Consider the following 16,031-nt stretch of genomic DNA (forward strand, 5'->3'; position numbering starts at 1 on the left):
AATAATGAGCAAATGTCACAATAAATAATTCCTGTCAACTATTCATAAATTATTAACGAGTAATCTGATGTTATGCCATGAGTAGGGTAGGGAGAGCTTTAGTTTTCACCATGGTCTTTCAAAATAAAGCGACTGCGATTGCTCTGTCGGGTATCTGGACACTTCACCTGCAAGCTCCTACGAGACACCTTTCTATGATTATGGACATTATGGCTTTACAAATAACTGTTTTATTTTAGTATTATACAGGTGTGTATATGTATATATTCAACATCTGAACTGACCCTGGAGTTTCTTAAAAGGGAGATTTCAAAGACTGATTGCTGGCGACACTTAGAAATTGTTTTAAATACTGCATCCTGTCAACAATCGGGCAACAGCCAATGCAACTCAATTCTAGTCTGCCAGCATGACAGAGAATTAGTGTCACATCAGGAAAAGAAAAACAGATTATGATTCGAAAGTCACAATTTATAACATGAGAATAAAGTTGGAATTAAGAAAAAGTCACGCTACTACTTTGTGGTTTTGGCACATTAACACCACATCAGTATATTTTGATGGTTTCTGATCAAATATTCCTTAGGCTTTCCTTAAAAAAAAGGTTTTTCCTCATAATTGTGTGTCTTTTTCTTAATTACAACTCTTCGAATACCCAGATATTTGTCTCTCCGTGACTTGAACACCGCGTCACAGTTGTGAGCGCCGTTCTTCAGGCGGGAGTGAAGGTTGGTCCTGATGGACAGACACGGCTCAATCATCTCTCGCTACAGACTGAGGGGCAGAAAAGAGACATGAAGGCGACTGACTGGCTGAACCCGTCTGTCTGCACGATGAGCTGCAGTCCTGCGGTCCCCGTTTACTCAGCAGTCACGCATGGGTGGGAGGACGCTGGGGACATTTTACAGTATCTTACAAGCAGAGGTGGGGGGAGGACAGGATGTTAAATACTCTGACTCCTCGGTGTTGCTATTTGAAAATACTTTTTCTCCAGCTCAGGAGGAACAGAACCTTCTGGAAGCATGAGACTGATATTTACAGTTCAATAACATCTCAGACACAGGTCCAAAAATAACATTTTAGTCTTCAATGAAGACTGAATACGTCCGAGAAACGTGGTTTATTTAACCAGGTAAGTTAATTTAGAATGAATTCTCTTTTTCAATGACGACCTGGACCTACGTTGCATATTTTTTAGTGGTGGGAAGAACCCGGAAAAACCAGGAAAACTGCTCACGGCGAGGCCGCAAGTCAGATGTGAACCTCTGACCGTCTTGCTGTGAGGCAACCGCGCTACCCGCTGTGCCACCGTGCTGCTACAAAATGAGCAGCATCCCCCTTTAAAAGCTGGGCGTGTGAATGAAGGCGGAACGAGAGAAAGTGGATGTTTTTCTATCTCTGCAAGAAGACTCAGGATTTCATCCTGACCATAACTTGAATCTTCCCGTCCTCCGGCAGCGCCGCCTGGTGGGGAACTATCTGTTCAGCTTGCTCAAGCACTTCCCTTCTCGGCCACACCCTTTCCCCCTGGCCAGGTGGAAAGGACTCGTGCGGGCCTGGCGGCCGCAGAACGTCTCCGGGTGGTGGGGGTAGAACCGGCGGGAAGGCGGCGAGCCGGAGAAGCTGGGAGGTGAGTGACTGCGACCCAGGAGACCCCCTGCCCCACCGCCGCGGTATTCGTGGCGGGAGGGCGAGGAGCTGACGGAGCGCTGCGGGGACGAGGAGCTGCGAGGGGATACGCTTGAGCTGCGGTGGTGGTGAGGGGAGTTCGTCAGGCTGCAGATGCCCATCCGGGATCCCTCGTGCTGGGCTGGGGAGCGGTGATGGAGGGGGGAACCTCGGGAACCCCCCTGCATCAGCTGAGCGAGGCAGGACAGGAGGTCCGAGTCACCGGTGCTGCTGGCTCGTACGCGGTAACGTTTCAGCCTACAAGGGCGCAGAAATCAATCAATTTGACGTTAACCTTTCCTCGTTATGAGTTTATACGGTCATTAACGGGTTCAGACTATAGGCAAGGATTTTTCCATATTTTTTTTAATCTATATTTAATAGGGAAGTTGGGCGATCCGAGTCTACGTTTAACTCGCCGTTCTGATGGAGAACTGTAATTGTTCTTACCTGCTCTCCAACATCGGGCGACATGGTGACCTGCCAGGAGGGGGGCGTGGCACGAACTGCGCAGCCAGCTGCTCCGCGGATGAGGCTGCCTGGACGGGTCGAGGGATCCTGCTCTTGCGGGACAGAGGACTGGAGGAGGAGGAGAGAGAAGGAGCGTCGTCCCCCTGGCGGTCGGAGCGAGAACCCATGAGAGAGTCCTCGTCCTGGGAGCGGTCGGAAGCGGAGGACAGTGGGTCCAGGGAGGCCATCATGGGGCCGCGCCTATCGGAGAGGGATGGTGAAGCGGTGGGGGAGGGGGCCGGGCCTTGACTGGCTTTCTTCTGCAGGAGCTTCTCCTTAGCAGAACCAGGAGGAGGGAGGTCCAGCAGACTGGAGGTGTCCAGGACAGGGATGCGGCTTTGTCTACGGCTTTGTGCCGTCGGGGAGGGGGAGGGGGAGGCAGGAGTCTGGTTCCTGTTCTCCTCTTCACTTGGCTGAGGCTCTGTGGCAATGGGAGGACGTCCAAAATCCCTGTCCGGGTCTTTCAGGTTGGCGTGCACTCGCCCGTCAGCAGGCGGGGAAGGGAGGACATTGATAAAATCAGGGCTGCGAGGAGAGGACAGCGGACATGGAGAATGAGGTGAGGACACACGGCTTGGCACAGGACTTTGAGGTTTGTTCTCATTGACTGGCGTCTCTGCCAGGGGGTCCGAGGGCATCCCGGGACGGTCGGGGAGATGGTCCTGGCGGGAGCTGAAGTCTGCAGTCTGCTCCTGGACCTGCTGAGCTTCAGCTTCAGCACGTCTCTCCAGCAGAACGCTGTCAGATCCAGACTGGGACGACAACCCGGACGGACGCCGCGCTGTCAACTGAGGGGAGGGACGAAAGAGAAGACAAGGCGTGTCAGTAAAAAGATAAAAAACAACAACTAAAAAAATGGGAATAATAGTTGTCAAAGGCTTGTTGCTGCGGGACTACAGCATGTTGTCGTCCCGCAGCAAGAGCTGGATGCAGTGACAGGAGAGGGATTATAGAACGTGGGATAATAAATGGTGATTAGTTCATCAACAGCATGCGATCCCATAGCTACCAGTGTCAGAGCGCAACACACAAGACTGCTATGGCAGTGTCAGTCAAGCTGTGAGTTCTAAACCAGCAAGTAGGACAGGAAGCGCTCACTTCGCAGGGGGCTTCAGCGAAGAGAGGGTGAGGAACAAATACAGGGAGAGAGAGAGGAAGACAAAGACAGAGAGGACAAAGACAATCTGAAACAAAAGAGAGCATGCGACCTGTCGTCATGACTCCACATTCCGAAACACACATGCCACAATCAGACTATTCAGATCACGAGAGCCGACAGCGACACGAAACGCAAACGAAGAAGAAGCCAAACGGAGCAACGCAAGCGATGGCGGCTGCTGGGGCTGAAGGGGGGGGGGGGGGTTTAACGGGACCCCCGTGGGGTCGTCACCTGCTGGAGCTGGGCTCGCGTGATGCGTATGACGGAGGGAAACTTGGTGTTGGCGGCACCCGCCGGGATGGCCGGCAGCTTCCTGCGGCCGGGCGGCCGGGTGCTTGGGACAGGGTTTAGCGGTAGCGGTAAGGAGGCGTGGCAGGAGGAGGAAGAGGAGGGGCGGCGCTGCTGCTGTTCGGCAGACTGGCTACGCCTCATGGCCGCCGGCTGGTGCTGGTGCAGCGGGTCCGACAGAGTGGCCAGGAGGGTGTGAGGGCTGGGAGAACGCACAGGGATGGGGCTGGACGTCCGGATCTCGACCTCCTCAGGCAGGGACGGAGGAAAGGTGGGGAGCTAAGAGACGGGAAGGAGAGGAGTGGGGGGGGGGCGGGGGTGAGACGGAGGTCGGGCAAGTAGGTGGTACCGACGGGGATCAAAAACCCACAAAAACCAGAACGTCGTCTTCTGCATCGGCACCAAAATGTAATCATCTGTTCCTGGAGACATTCCCAACATTCCCTAAAAATCTACTCCAGATACGTCCGGAAGGTTTCGAGTTATCTTGCGAACAGACGGACGGACAGACGGACAAACGGCTGCAGCACGACATGCGAGCAGAAAGGTCACACTGCGAGTTAAATAAAGAACCGGCCGATACACGCCTCCGTCAGGAATGTGCGTTACAACGAGCCGTGACTAAGAGCGTCCCCGTCCTCCTGAGACGAGTCCCCGTTTCTTAGACCGGGCAGGACTCGGTTTGACTCGGGCTGAATGGAGGAAGAAAGAAATGCAGCAAAAGGAGCAAAATAAACCAAACAAACATAAATATCGTCAGGGACAAATGCAACGTATTTCAAAACGCCTGAAGTCAGAAGACATGCTTGTTTCTCCCTTCATGCTGTGATCTGACACGAAGCATAAAACTAGCAAATCAGCGAAGCGAAGAAAGAGTGCGATGCAGCTTAGCTGGAACTATCAGTGTTGGGGGGGTCCTTACCTGAGTGAGCACCCCCTCAGCCAGGGCCTCAGCTGGGCTGCTTGGAGTGACAGGCGGCAGAGCGCCAGCAGGACCCACGCTGAGCTCCAGCTTGCCCCCCTTCAGGCTCCCCTTAGAGGAAGCTGTGCTTTCCTGGTTGGTTTTGGCAGAGCTCGGGCCGCCCTTGTCCCATCCTGGAGACCCGGCTCGGAGCACCTCCGGTTTCTCCACCTCCTCGGAGGGGCTGCTGGTAACCATGGCTCCCGGAGAGCCGCTGGGCCGCTCCAACATGACCCATTCCCTTGAGTCATTGTCCTGCCTCCCCGAGCTCAGATTGAGGGCCACGAAACCCCCGCTGCTGATGGCCCCCTCGCCGTGCTCCTGAGATCCAAAGGATGCCGGTTTAGGGGAACCGGTACCAGGCCGCGGCTCCTTGTCGTAATGCCAGAGCGTTTCACGGTCCTCTGCAGCGTTGGGCGCCGGGTCGACGGCGGTCCCTTCAGCCTCCACCTCCTGAGGTCCGAGCTGCTGCTGAGCTGAGCTGAGACGGACACAAGACGGACGCGAGATGGACGCGAGGCGGACGCGAGTCAGCAACTCAGAGGGAAAAGACACACATGATTTCCCCGTCGGGGATTTGGCTCCTTGAAGACAGACCTGGGCTCCGGGAAGCGCTCCGGAATGGCTTTGGACTCCACGCCCGGCCTTTTCTCCAGGTCGAAGCCGTGGATGCTGCGGAGTTTCCTCAGCAGGGGGCCGTCCCGGTCTGCGGCCGCCCGCTCGGATGGCAGCTTGCGTGGGGAGCCCGGCGTCGGCCCGGTACGGGGGCTCTGCTGGTTCCCCCGGTCGTTGCTGTGTTCCTCCTCCGTCGCGGCCTGTGGAAACCAGTTTCATCGGTGAGGGCGATGCATTTCAACATTTCAACCGGAGCATCACGTCTCTGAGGGGCCAGCGAGCTGCACGACCTTCCACGCCGCCGTTCTGACGTGGTTACGGTTGCGGTCCAGCTCCTCCCAAACGTCAGACTCCTGGTTGCGGTGCGGGTGCAGCGGAGAAACCGGCATGCGCTCCGGAGCGGGATCATTCTCCCCGTCGCTGAGCTGCTCGTCCTGCAGGACCTCGTCCGTGTTCTCCCTCAGCAGGTCGCCGGGGACGACGGAGGCGTTCGCCATTCTGCAGCGACAACCAGAGACAGTCGCTGCGCGCAAACAGGCAGAAGTGCGTTCGGTCCTGGAATAAGCGCCCCGATCAAACATACCCCATGTGCGCTGGCGTGAGGCGGGTGTGATGCTGCGGCGTCGTGGCGGCGGCGCTGATCGTCAGTGTGCCGTCTGCGCTGGTCCGCTCCCAGTCGTACGGGTCGTTCTCCACCACGTTGTAGGTCTTCATGCTGTTGTCGAACACCGACATCAGCAGCTGCAGAGACACACAAAAAGACGCAGCGTGAAACACGGCGAGCCTCGGCACGCGTCCACCAGGAAGACTGAACCCAAAGCGCCGCCACCTGGTAGTCGGGCTTGGTGAAGTAGTCCAGGCCAGAGACGTGCTCCAGAAACACGCCGAACTCCGCCGGCAGGTGTTTGAGCATCAGGTGATGGTTATAGGACTCCTTCAGCTTCCCCACGTGTTCCTGTAACCGAACAGAGACGCTCGTCACAACCTCATCACCCCCCCCCCCCACCCACCTACCTGGACGGCATCCCGGAAGCACAAAAGACTTACTTTGTCCTTGATTTTCCTCCAGGGCAGCTGACCGACCAGAAACTCCACCAGCATGTAGAAGAGAGACCACAAGTCGTCATGACGACCCATCTCCTGCAGGGTCACACCAGGGCGGAGTTAATCGGAATACTTGAGCGATAACGGTGAAGCGGCGGCGCAGGCGATTCCGACCTTATTCTTGTGGGCGTTGACAGACGCGTAGCGGACCGTCCCTCTGAACCCGGCGACCGGACGTGGCTGAGACATTCAAGACAGATTTCAGGATCACTTTTCACACAGCGCTCCCAAGGCGGGACCAAAGAGCCCGACTCCGCCCCACTGTCCGGACGACACTTACGGGTCGGACCTCTTGGCAGGAGTTGGTGAACTGGCGAGCTAAACCGAAGTCCAGCATGTAGCAGGTCCGGCAAGTACTGGGGAAGCGGCCCATCGCGAAATTAGACTGGGTCAGAAAGACGAGGGGAAAGGTAAAAAAGAAAAATGAAACGCAGCTTATGAGTGAAGATAATCGTTGTGGAAACGCCGTCCGCCTCCTCGGACTCACCGGTTTGATGTCGCGGTGCAGGAAGCCGACGGAGTGGATGCTCTCGATGGCCTCCAGGATCTGCCGGCTGAGGCGGAGGGTGGTGCTGATGCTGAAGGTTCCCCGGGTCATGCTCCTCCTCAGATCAGCCAAGTTGCGACCCTGAGAGCAGACATAGCAAATTATAGCTAAGCTAGCTGGCCGACATACGGTCATGGTAATACTCGCTCGTGTTTGGCTACAAGGACAGGTGTGTGTGTGTGAGTGTGTGTGTGTGTGTGTGTGAGTCCATGAAGCCCCCGGCGTTGTTGACCGACCTGCAGCTCCATCACGACGTAGTTAAACCGGTCGTTGCGGCCGCATCCCACAAAGCGACACACGTGGTCTTTGCCTGAGAACAACAGGGTTCAGGGTTAGCTCATCAGCGTCAATACAAGACACGCCCCGTATTTCCTGTGACCAAATCCAGTCCGGTGTGAGCCGCCGGTGGTCGATATATGGTCTATGTATGGTGTCCGGTTACACCCCCCCCCCCGCCAGGAAACACAAGAGCCATGAGGCCCCAGGCCGCAGCCATTAGCAGCAAATATGATCCCAGCCCATTGATTTTCCTCTCCAAGGAGACGGAGCAAAGGCAGGAAGGAGAAGATGAGGGGATGGACAGAACGGCACGACGCCCCCCCCTCCCCCACCCCCACCCGAAACACAGAAGGAAAGGAAAGGAGGGTTATTTTGTTTTGCATCGGGAAGTGAACCCTGGATCAGATTTAGCTTTCAAATGTCACATGATCCATATCTGCTTTCATCATTATTATAAACCACTAATAAAGCGGACTTTATTTATCACTTCCCATGTTTTAGAAATTAGTGGCAAGAAAAAAAAGTCCCTTCTCCGAAGACACTGTCTCAATCAATAGTGCAGGAAGGATCAATCAGTTCCAGACAATGTGAGCAGATCCACCGAGTGGCTTTTCCACTCACCCTGCAGCTTCTTGAGCACCGCCACCTCCATCTTCAGCACCTGTTTGGGTTGCTGGGCCGACTCCACCTTCAGAGCCACGTTGATCCGCGTCAAAAGGTCCACCGCCTCGTAGATCTCCCCGAAACCGCCTCCTCCGATCTTCTTCGTCTGGAGGGAGATGATGAAACGTCATAAGAAAAAAAAGTGCTCCAGGTGAGACACACCTGGGCTTCAAAGGGAGTTGGAGATGGACTCTGATTGGCTGGATTACCTCAGGCCAGGAGTGACCATCAAATATTTCATTATGACTTCAGGAATAAATGGGAACATGTTTTTTTTTTTTTGCACATGTTGAACTTTGTGTTACAATTATTTGTATTATTTAAGCAGCTCTGATTCACCACATGCCCTACACACACACACACACACACACACACACGCACACACACACACACACGCACACACACACACACACACGCCGCTCAAGTCATTGGATTAGCTGCAGGGTTCTTATGTAAGAGAGGAGGAGGCGCCAGGCTTCCGGTCAGGAATAATGTCAATGCTGCTGCTGCCCATGGAACACTGCACTGGTATAAATATAAATAACATGCAGGCTATTTTTAGATGTCCCATACTGCCGCAGTCCTACCTGGGACAGACTGTCCACAGGTGAGGAAGAGAGGCAGCTGCACAGCGGCTCTGGAGCTCTGTGGAGCGCTCGCTCCTTCACGTGCGCCGGCTTCTGTCGCGGAGCAGCACTCACCACTTTCCATCGCTCCTTGACCAGAGCGAGCACGCTCAGGATGTCGGCTTGCTCCACCCCTCCACTCATCCCGACTTGGAACCAGGGACGCTTTATTCTCTGCTTCCCACCCGCTCCACCAGCAGGCTCAGGCCGGGCTGGACATCTGGGCCTGGATCAAGAACCCTAAAAAAAAAGAAAACACTGAGATACAAGACTAATGAGTCGACCCAAATGGGTTCAAGGGTTGATTTGTAGACCCCGGGTTGTTGTCACTTCAAAATCATTTTGGTGAAAGGCATGAAAACGGTCTGTGAGGAGCAGAGGAAAACTTTAAAGCAGCAGAGGAAACTTTAGAGCTGCAGAGGAAACTTTAACGCTGCAGAGGAAACTTTAAAGCTACAGAGGAAACTTTAACGCTGCAGAGGAAACTTTAAAGCTACAGAGGAAACTTTAACACTGCAGAGGAAAACTTTAACGCTGCAGAGGAAACTTTAACGCTGCAGAGGAAACTTTAAAGCTGCAGAGGAAACTTTAACGCTGCAGAGGAAACTTTAACGCTGCAGAGGAAACTTTAACGCTGCAGAGGAAACTTTAAAGCTGCAGAGGAAACTTTAACGCTGCAGAGGAAACTTTAGCGCTGCAGAGGAAACTTTAACGCTGCAGAGGAAACTTTAACGCTGCAGAGGAAACTTTAGCGCTGCAGAGGAAACGTTAACGCTGCCTCCCGCCTCGTATTCTGGTGATGATGCTGCCGAGTCCGTCTCATCCGCTGTCTGATGGACTTCACGGCTTCCTGCAGCATCAAGACCTGGAAAGACCCGGAATCCCCTCCCTGCATGTCAAATAATGGGACGCGACGCACTGTTCCATTTGCACTGCGTGATTATGCTAGTTTTACTGCTGCTAATACACATCTGTGTATCCACTCCCGATGCTGCTGTTTTGTGATGTGTCTGTACTAGTATTTTTTTTGTATTTTGTCATTACTGTTACATGTAGCACGACTTCACCGAGAAACATTCTTAGTCTGTGAACCCTCACTGATAATGGCAATAAACTACTTCTGATTCTGATTAGTCTCACTCTCACTGTCTCATGCGTTCTGACTTACTTATGACATCACATTTTATTCCAGAATAGTGAGTTTACATGTAAAATATTGCCTCGGTGTCTTATTAGGAGTACTTAGTATCATCTTAATTACAAATTATAACAAATATTGCAGTAGAGGAAGCCCCCTCTCCTCCTGCAGGAGACGGACTCCGCGCTTTGCCATGGAGAGCTTGTTGCATAGCGCGTTGGTTACCACAGCAGATTTACGCAGGCGCGTCCACGGAAGGCCACGCCGCCTCATCCTCTGTGACATGTTGGAGGTTAAACTCGTGACGACGCGCAAGATAACCGACGCGCTCCAGCCGCCGCCGCCGCCGGAGGAGGAGACGGGCCGTCATGGACGGAGGCGCAAACACGGCCTCCAGTTTCTGGATCCTTACCTCGCGTGGCTGGACTCGATTCTTAAACCTGGTTACACAAAATCCTGGACGTCTGGGGGGCTGGGGGGCTGGATCCAATCGAGGGCGACCCGCCCATTGAAGGATGAGCAGGCGGCGGAGGAATATGTCGGAGCGCGGCGGTGAATCTCTCGGTCCGCCTGTCACCTCTGCGTAAATGTCGCTGCCTGCGGATCCGTGACGCGACGCTTCGATTACGATCAGCAGCTTTTGCTGCGCGCGCGGACACGATTCGATCGCCCCTCGCAACAGCGCGGGAGCGCGCGAAGTGGACCTTTAAAGCTCATTCACGCATAGGCGCTCGATGCGCGCGCCAGAGGACAATCACCAAACGAGCGTTTTACTGTTTTAATCGATCATAATTCGTCAAATATTGATATATGTCCAAACCGACATGTTGTCGAATGAAGCTCGTCTCGTTTGATGTTAGTCGTGTCAAATGTAGTTTGTTAAATCGGGTACAAAATACACATTTAGACCGCGCGAGGGCGACATTCAGCAGCTGTGTTGTAGGAGCCAATATACTACATTCATGGTATAACTAATGATGATGATTCTAGCTTTAGTTCCAGATTGTATATTGTATTATTACTATTTATTAGGATTATTGATGATTTAACTCCTAATCAGGCCATCATGCTCCTATAATTAAGAAGTGAGGACAGCTGGCTGGTGAAACATTTTCTTTTGTTTATTGTTTGAAGTCAACCACGGAGAACATTTTTGGTTTTTTGTAAATAAATCCAGAAGCCTTCTGCGTCATAAACCTCCGCTTCAGAAGACGGCGCTGCTGGAACTTTAGCCCGAACATGTGTGTTGTTGAAACTTTATTTACTTTAAAATCAATGACAAACAACAACAACAACCTCAAACATACTACGAATGTTATAATTACATACAGAATATATATATATATATATATTACATATGTGTACTAATATAGTCTTTGTTAATTAAAAAGGTACAACATATTGGATGGAATGACAAAATAATCTAAAAATAAAGCAGGCTCAGTTAAGAATAAATTGTAATTTAAATAGGGAGAAGAAGAAGAAGACGAAACCGAAGAAGAAGAAAACCATCAGCTGATTCGCTGCACACTTCCTGTCACGTGACGGTGACGTTCCCCAATCCAACCTGTCAATGTGTTGGGAGCTGTTAGCTTGCTAGCTGCTAGCTGCTAGCGGACCCGCTCCGTCCTACTCGCCCCCCCCTCCCCGGCTCCTCCCAGGCGGACGGAGCCGCTCATCGATGCGTCGCCAGTGGCCGCGATGGCAGTGACAGAGACGGTCCGAGTGTGAGACGTTAGCCATGTAGCTAATCGGCTGTCCGTGCTCGTAGCTAGCCCGTGTGTTCCGTGCCCGTAGCTGCTAGCCCTTTCTCTGTCCGGGACAGACGGCAGCTCGCCCCTCTCCGGGAGGATGCTGAAGCTGTTCGCTGCGCTGGTTATCCTCGGGCTGGTTCTGGCGTGCATCACCTCCTGGGTGCTGGAGAGCTATGACACTGCCTGGCACCCGGCGGATGGAGGCGGAACGAAGGAGAGCGACCCACCTTTCCCCGGTGGAGAGTTGAACAACGTATTCTGGTTTATACAGGTGCGTGTGTGTGTGTGTGTGTGTGTGTGTGTGTGTGTGTGTGTGTGTGTGTTGGGGGGGTTCCTGTCTCGTTAGCTATAGCACGTACCGGTATGTGTTGAGAGAGGGGGCTGATTGACAGAGAGAGGTCAGTGACCCCTGGAGCGGGGTCAGCGATCAGGCTTTCATCTCTTTGTCTGTTTCAAGGTGTCCGACATCCACATCAGCCGGTTTCACGACCCGAGACGCGTTCCTGACTTTGAGAGGTTCTGCACCGACACGGTGGAAGTGATCCAACCGGCTCTCGTACTCGCGACAGGTACTGTAATACTTCACCGTTCCTGATTATAACGCGACCTTTGAACCGTGTTGGTCGCCACCAATCCGGTTACGGGTTTCTCCGTGTTTCCCTCCCCAGGGGACCTGACCGACGCTAAAACGCAGAACAAGGTGGGCTCCCTCCAGCACGAGGTGGAGTGGCAGGCCTACCACAACGTCCTGAAGCGGTCCCGCGTGATGGAGCGCACGCGCTGGATCGACATTCGAGGAAATCACGGTGAGAGGTCCCGAGAGGTTTGCCAGATGGGAAGTGCAGCGGCGTTTCTTCTTCTGTCGTTGGGTCGCTGTGAAAGAAGGTATCTTTGTAAGGAAGAACAAAATGGCAGCTCCTGGATCGTTATCTTTGCTGCTGTTTGACCGCGGCGTCCTGTCGGTTTATCTGTTAGCGGCTTCCAATAGTATTCTCCTGTAACATGAGAACATCAGATTCCCGGATTCGCTCCACAGGGAATCTGATCGACAGACATTCTGCGTCTCGTTGGAGCAGCAGGGATAGTTTGTTCTTATCAATCTGACTGTTATTTCCTTCCTTCTGACAGATGCTTTCAACATCATGTCGCTGGACAGCATCAACAATTACTTCCGGTCAGTATGAAGCCATCGATACGAAACACCCGGAGTCTGAAGAAAACAGAAAGAGATCCTGTTTAATAAGACGAAATGAACGACTCGTTCTTTTGAGGGTCTTCCAAAAATAACTTGACGTGAATGGACCAATCAGAGCAGAGCAGGGAGACCGAGAGAAAGCCCCGAAAGCAGCACCGGAATTAGCATTAGCGCTAGTTTTACTTTAGCTTTTAGCTCATTTACCAGCTCCCCTCCTCTCTAACGATGACGTCATCCTCTCTAACGATGACGTCATCCTCTCTAATGATGATGTCATCCCCCCCCAGGAAATACTCGGCGAACCAGAAGGTTGGTTCTTTCCACTACGTTCACAGAACTGCTTTCGGCAACTACTCGTTCATTTGTGCCGACGCGACTCTGACTCCAGGACCCAAGAGGCCCTACAACTTCTTTGGCATTCTTAATCAGGTACGGCCATTAAAACGGATTCTATTATTTTATTTTATTTTTACACTTGGATTAAAAGACGCAGCATTCTGCCAAAACACCTGAAGAAGAAGAATGAGCGGTTATAAAACGCATGCGGCTCGTAGGTTTTCAGGATTAGAACGACGTCGCTGCTGCGTTGTCTCTCCTCGTCAGGCTCAGATGGACCTGCTGGACACGTTCAGAGTTGAGAGTCTGAAGAGCAACCAGTCGATCTGGTTTGGCCACTACACCACCTCCACCGTCGTCTCTCCGGCTCCGGGACTCCGGGACCTGATGCGGTAAGAAGCCCCTGAGCTAAAATGTGTTTGCGTTGAGGCTAGCGACGGAGGAGGACACGGTTTCCTCTGACCGTTTTAGGTCCTCTGTCGCATATCTGTGTGGCCACCTGCACACGCTGGGCGGCCTGATGCCCGTCCTGCACAGCCGACATCCACGCGGCGCCCTGGAGCTGGAGCTGGGCGACTGGATGGACAACCGAAGGTACGGAGACGACGCCATCGGAGCGCGTCCATGTCTCTATGAGTCTGTCTCACGCCTGTGTGCAGGTACAGGGTCCTCGCCTTTGACCACGACCTGCTCAGTTTCGCTGACCTGAGCTTCGAGCAGTGGCCTGCAGTGCTCATCACCAACCCCAAGGAGGCGCAGTACCTCCACCCTGGAGTGGAGCCGCTGGGCCGGATCCGCAGATCGACACACGTCAGGTTTGTTTCTCTTTGTGCGCCTGTTGGCTCGATGGCGTCGCCCGTGTTCGTCACTGTCGGAACCTCTGTGTCCTGGTTCTGGACAGGATCCTGGCCTTCTCGGGAGCTCCCATCACTGCGGTGCACGTGAGCGTCGACGGGGGGGCTCTGGGAAAAGGGCGCCACGCTGGAGGTCCTCTCTATGTCCTCCAGTGGGACCCGTCCCGCTACCTCACCGGGCTGCACGCCATCAGAGTGAAAGTGGAGGTCAGTCCGGCTGCACCGCCAGGTCTTTGAGGCTCCGTTAGACTTGACCCCCCCCCCCCCCCCTCTGACTCAGGACTCGGCTGGCCGGTCGTCGGAGCGGGAGCAGCACTTCGCCCTGGAGGACGACCTGTCTCCCGGCTTCGGTTTCGCTCAGTCCTTCATCCTCCTCACGGACCACTACGTCCTGGGCCGGGTGGCCTTCGTGTTCACGGTGCTGCTAAACGTGGGGGTGCTGTTGGCCTTCCGGTTCCTGCCCGTTCCCACACGGAGGGGTGAGCTCCGCCCATCAGCGTCATCGAATCTCTGATTCTACATATCACAAACTCACGCTGGCATTATTTCCTCAGGGTTGTCCTCGCAGGCGTTCATGTCGCTCCATCTGGTCAGCTCTATGGATGCTTTCTTCTACTCCCTGTTGCTCTTCAACCTGTGCACGGCCTTAGGTGGGCCGCCTCCTCTTCTTCCTCCTCTTCTGTCATTTACACATGAAATCATGTGAAGCTCCAGCTAATGCTAACCCTAACCCTCCTGTCGGAGTGACTCCTGCGCTTCTCCTCAGGTCCCTGGTTCGTAGGAGAGATGATCGACGGACACAGCGGCGCCTGCTTCGCCTTCGGAGTCTTTATCGACGGGCACTTCCTGGAAGGCAGTCTGACCTACGTTGTTGGCGTCATCCAAGTAAGAACACGCGACGCTACTTCAGTCCTGCAGCATTTATGCATTCCTGCCCCTTCCTCCTCTCTTCATATTCGCAGCTCCTCTTCTTCAACATACCTCTCACCTCTTATCTGTGCTGGAGCCTTCACCACCGTTGCCGTGGCAACACTTTCCGATCCCACTTGCTGCGGCCGGGCTGCCGCTGGCTGACGGTTCACCTCTTCATGCTGCTGCTGCTCACCTGGCAGGCGCACTCCTGCTACTTCCTGCTGAAGACCTACGGCTCCACCGCCTTCTTCCTGTCACCTGTCCGCACCTGGGCTCTCGGGCTCGGCCTGCTATTGGTCTACCGCGCCTGGACTTGCCCCCTCCCTCACATCCGTGACAACAGCAAGAGCGTCGCTCCTTCCTGACAGTAATCGCGCTGAGGCGTCACCGTTCCCTCAAACCTGACTGATGCATTTTGCTGTCTATTTCCACCCTGAAGCCTCAACGCCCCGCCCCCCGACCCCGCCCCACTCTGAGCAGCTTCACTGTCCCGTTTCTAGATAGCGTTGTTTACTTAATATGCATGTTATTACAAAGCAGTGTACAACAGAACAGCTTGGATCTTTTATTGCTGTCAACACGTTGTTTTTGTGAACATATCGTTTGGGCCTTCGAAGACGTTTGTGGTTGGAGAGAACGTCAGTGTGAACATTTCCTAGCACAGAACGTGCCTTCCGTCTCAGCGCGGTCTCAACATTTCATCTGGAACTTTGAAGAGACTTCACTGAAACCACTTAAAATACAAAGCGACGTCTTCCTTAGTAAATCTGGTGCAGCCGTGTCGCCACCGATGGATTAGGGTTCGGGTTAGTTCACATCTGGATCAGTGCTGTGAGATTACAATGAATTATTAATTATTCAATCAGATTCCAAGACTAGAAATGTACGTTTTAATTAAGACCACGCCCGACCAAAAATTAATATTAGAGCTGGCCCGCCGGTACAGAATAGCACAGGAACAACAAGGAATAAAAATGTGTCCAAGACTCATTTTGTTGGAGGGGACAGTATTAACTGTAACAATCAAGATGGCTACCAGCTAAGCAGTTATTTTATTATCTCTCCAGATATAATATATATAGTTTGTATGTTTAAGTAGCTACATACGCAACTTTTTAGTCCTATATATATATATATATGTGTGTGTGTGTGTGTGTGTCATCTATAAGTGTGCCAAGTTACAAGTTGGTGAGACACATTGTGTGCATATTCATGCTGATTGTAAACTTGTGACGCTCGCCGAAGCGGCCCCGTGCGCCCTCTTGTGGCCACTTGTGGGATAAAACCAGAAATGTCCCAAACCCATTAATTTCTATCGGCAAATTTCAAAAACGAAATATCGAGAGAACGGTTCGTTGTCGATACTTGAGAACCTGATCTATCTCATATAATTCGATAGAGTCTCAGGAGCAGGGGTCATTT

The 16,031-nt window shown here is 53.0% G+C and overlaps 2 protein-coding genes across 2 annotated transcripts; one reads left to right on the forward strand and one right to left on the reverse strand.

Moving 5' to 3' along the window:
• Positions 1-1,475: 1,475 nt before the first annotated feature.
• ttbk2a (tau tubulin kinase 2a) lies at positions 1,476-8,564 on the reverse strand. Its single transcript, XM_068751991.1, has 15 exons — positions 8,496-8,564; positions 7,753-7,900; positions 7,089-7,162; positions 6,793-6,933; positions 6,586-6,690; positions 6,420-6,485; positions 6,249-6,341; positions 6,031-6,156; positions 5,785-5,942; positions 5,492-5,699; positions 5,184-5,401; positions 4,548-5,067; positions 3,569-3,904; positions 2,119-2,966; positions 1,476-1,926 (listed from the first exon to the last, which is right to left on the reverse strand). The coding sequence occupies exons 1-15, from the start codon at positions 8,562-8,564 to the stop codon at positions 1,476-1,478; spliced, it is 3,561 nt and encodes a 1,186-aa protein (XP_068608092.1).
• Positions 8,565-11,394: 2,830 nt separating this feature from the next.
• tmem62 (transmembrane protein 62) lies at positions 11,395-15,741 on the forward strand. The gene is made up of 13 exons (XM_068751801.1): positions 11,395-11,583; positions 11,770-11,881; positions 11,981-12,118; positions 12,441-12,486; positions 12,795-12,936; positions 13,111-13,235; positions 13,315-13,437; positions 13,503-13,658; positions 13,745-13,904; positions 13,978-14,176; positions 14,252-14,347; positions 14,464-14,582; positions 14,660-15,741. The coding sequence occupies exons 1-13, from the start codon at positions 11,410-11,412 to the stop codon at positions 14,972-14,974; spliced, it is 1,905 nt and encodes a 634-aa protein (XP_068607902.1). The 5' UTR covers positions 11,395-11,409; the 3' UTR covers positions 14,975-15,741.
• Positions 15,742-16,031: the final 290 nt, after the last annotated feature.

Source organism: Brachionichthys hirsutus, chromosome 18, assembly GCF_040956055.1.
Source record: "Brachionichthys hirsutus isolate HB-005 chromosome 18, CSIRO-AGI_Bhir_v1, whole genome shotgun sequence".
NCBI classification, from domain to species: Eukaryota; Metazoa; Chordata; class Actinopteri; order Lophiiformes; family Brachionichthyidae; genus Brachionichthys; species Brachionichthys hirsutus.

What these genes read in the sequence shown, in the direction of transcription:
- tmem62 (XM_068751801.1), top strand. Translation starts at nt 11,410, where the DNA reads ATGCTGAAGCTGTTCGCTGCGCTGGTTATCCTCGGGCTGGTTCTGGCG. An exon ending in TCTTTGGCATTCTTAATCAG is followed by an intron (nt 12,937 to 13,110) that starts GTACGGCCATTA and finishes TCTCCTCGTCAG; the next exon opens with GCTCAGATGGACCTGCTGGA. An exon ending in CGCAGATCGACACACGTCAG is followed by an intron (nt 13,659 to 13,744) that starts GTTTGTTTCTCT and finishes GGTTCTGGACAG; the next exon opens with GATCCTGGCCTTCTCGGGAG.
- ttbk2a (XM_068751991.1), bottom strand. Translation starts at nt 8,564, where the DNA reads ATGAGTGGAGGGGTGGAGCAAGCCGACATCCTGAGCGTGCTCGCTCTG. An exon ending in TCAAGGAGCGATGGAAAGTG is followed by an intron (nt 7,901 to 8,495) that starts GTGAGTGCTGCT and finishes ATCTCCCTCCAG; the next exon opens with ACGAAGAAGATCGGAGGAGG. An exon ending in TCACCAAGCCCGACTACCAG is followed by an intron (nt 5,943 to 6,030) that starts GTGGCGGCGCTT and finishes GTGTCTCTGCAG; the next exon opens with CTGCTGATGTCGGTGTTCGA.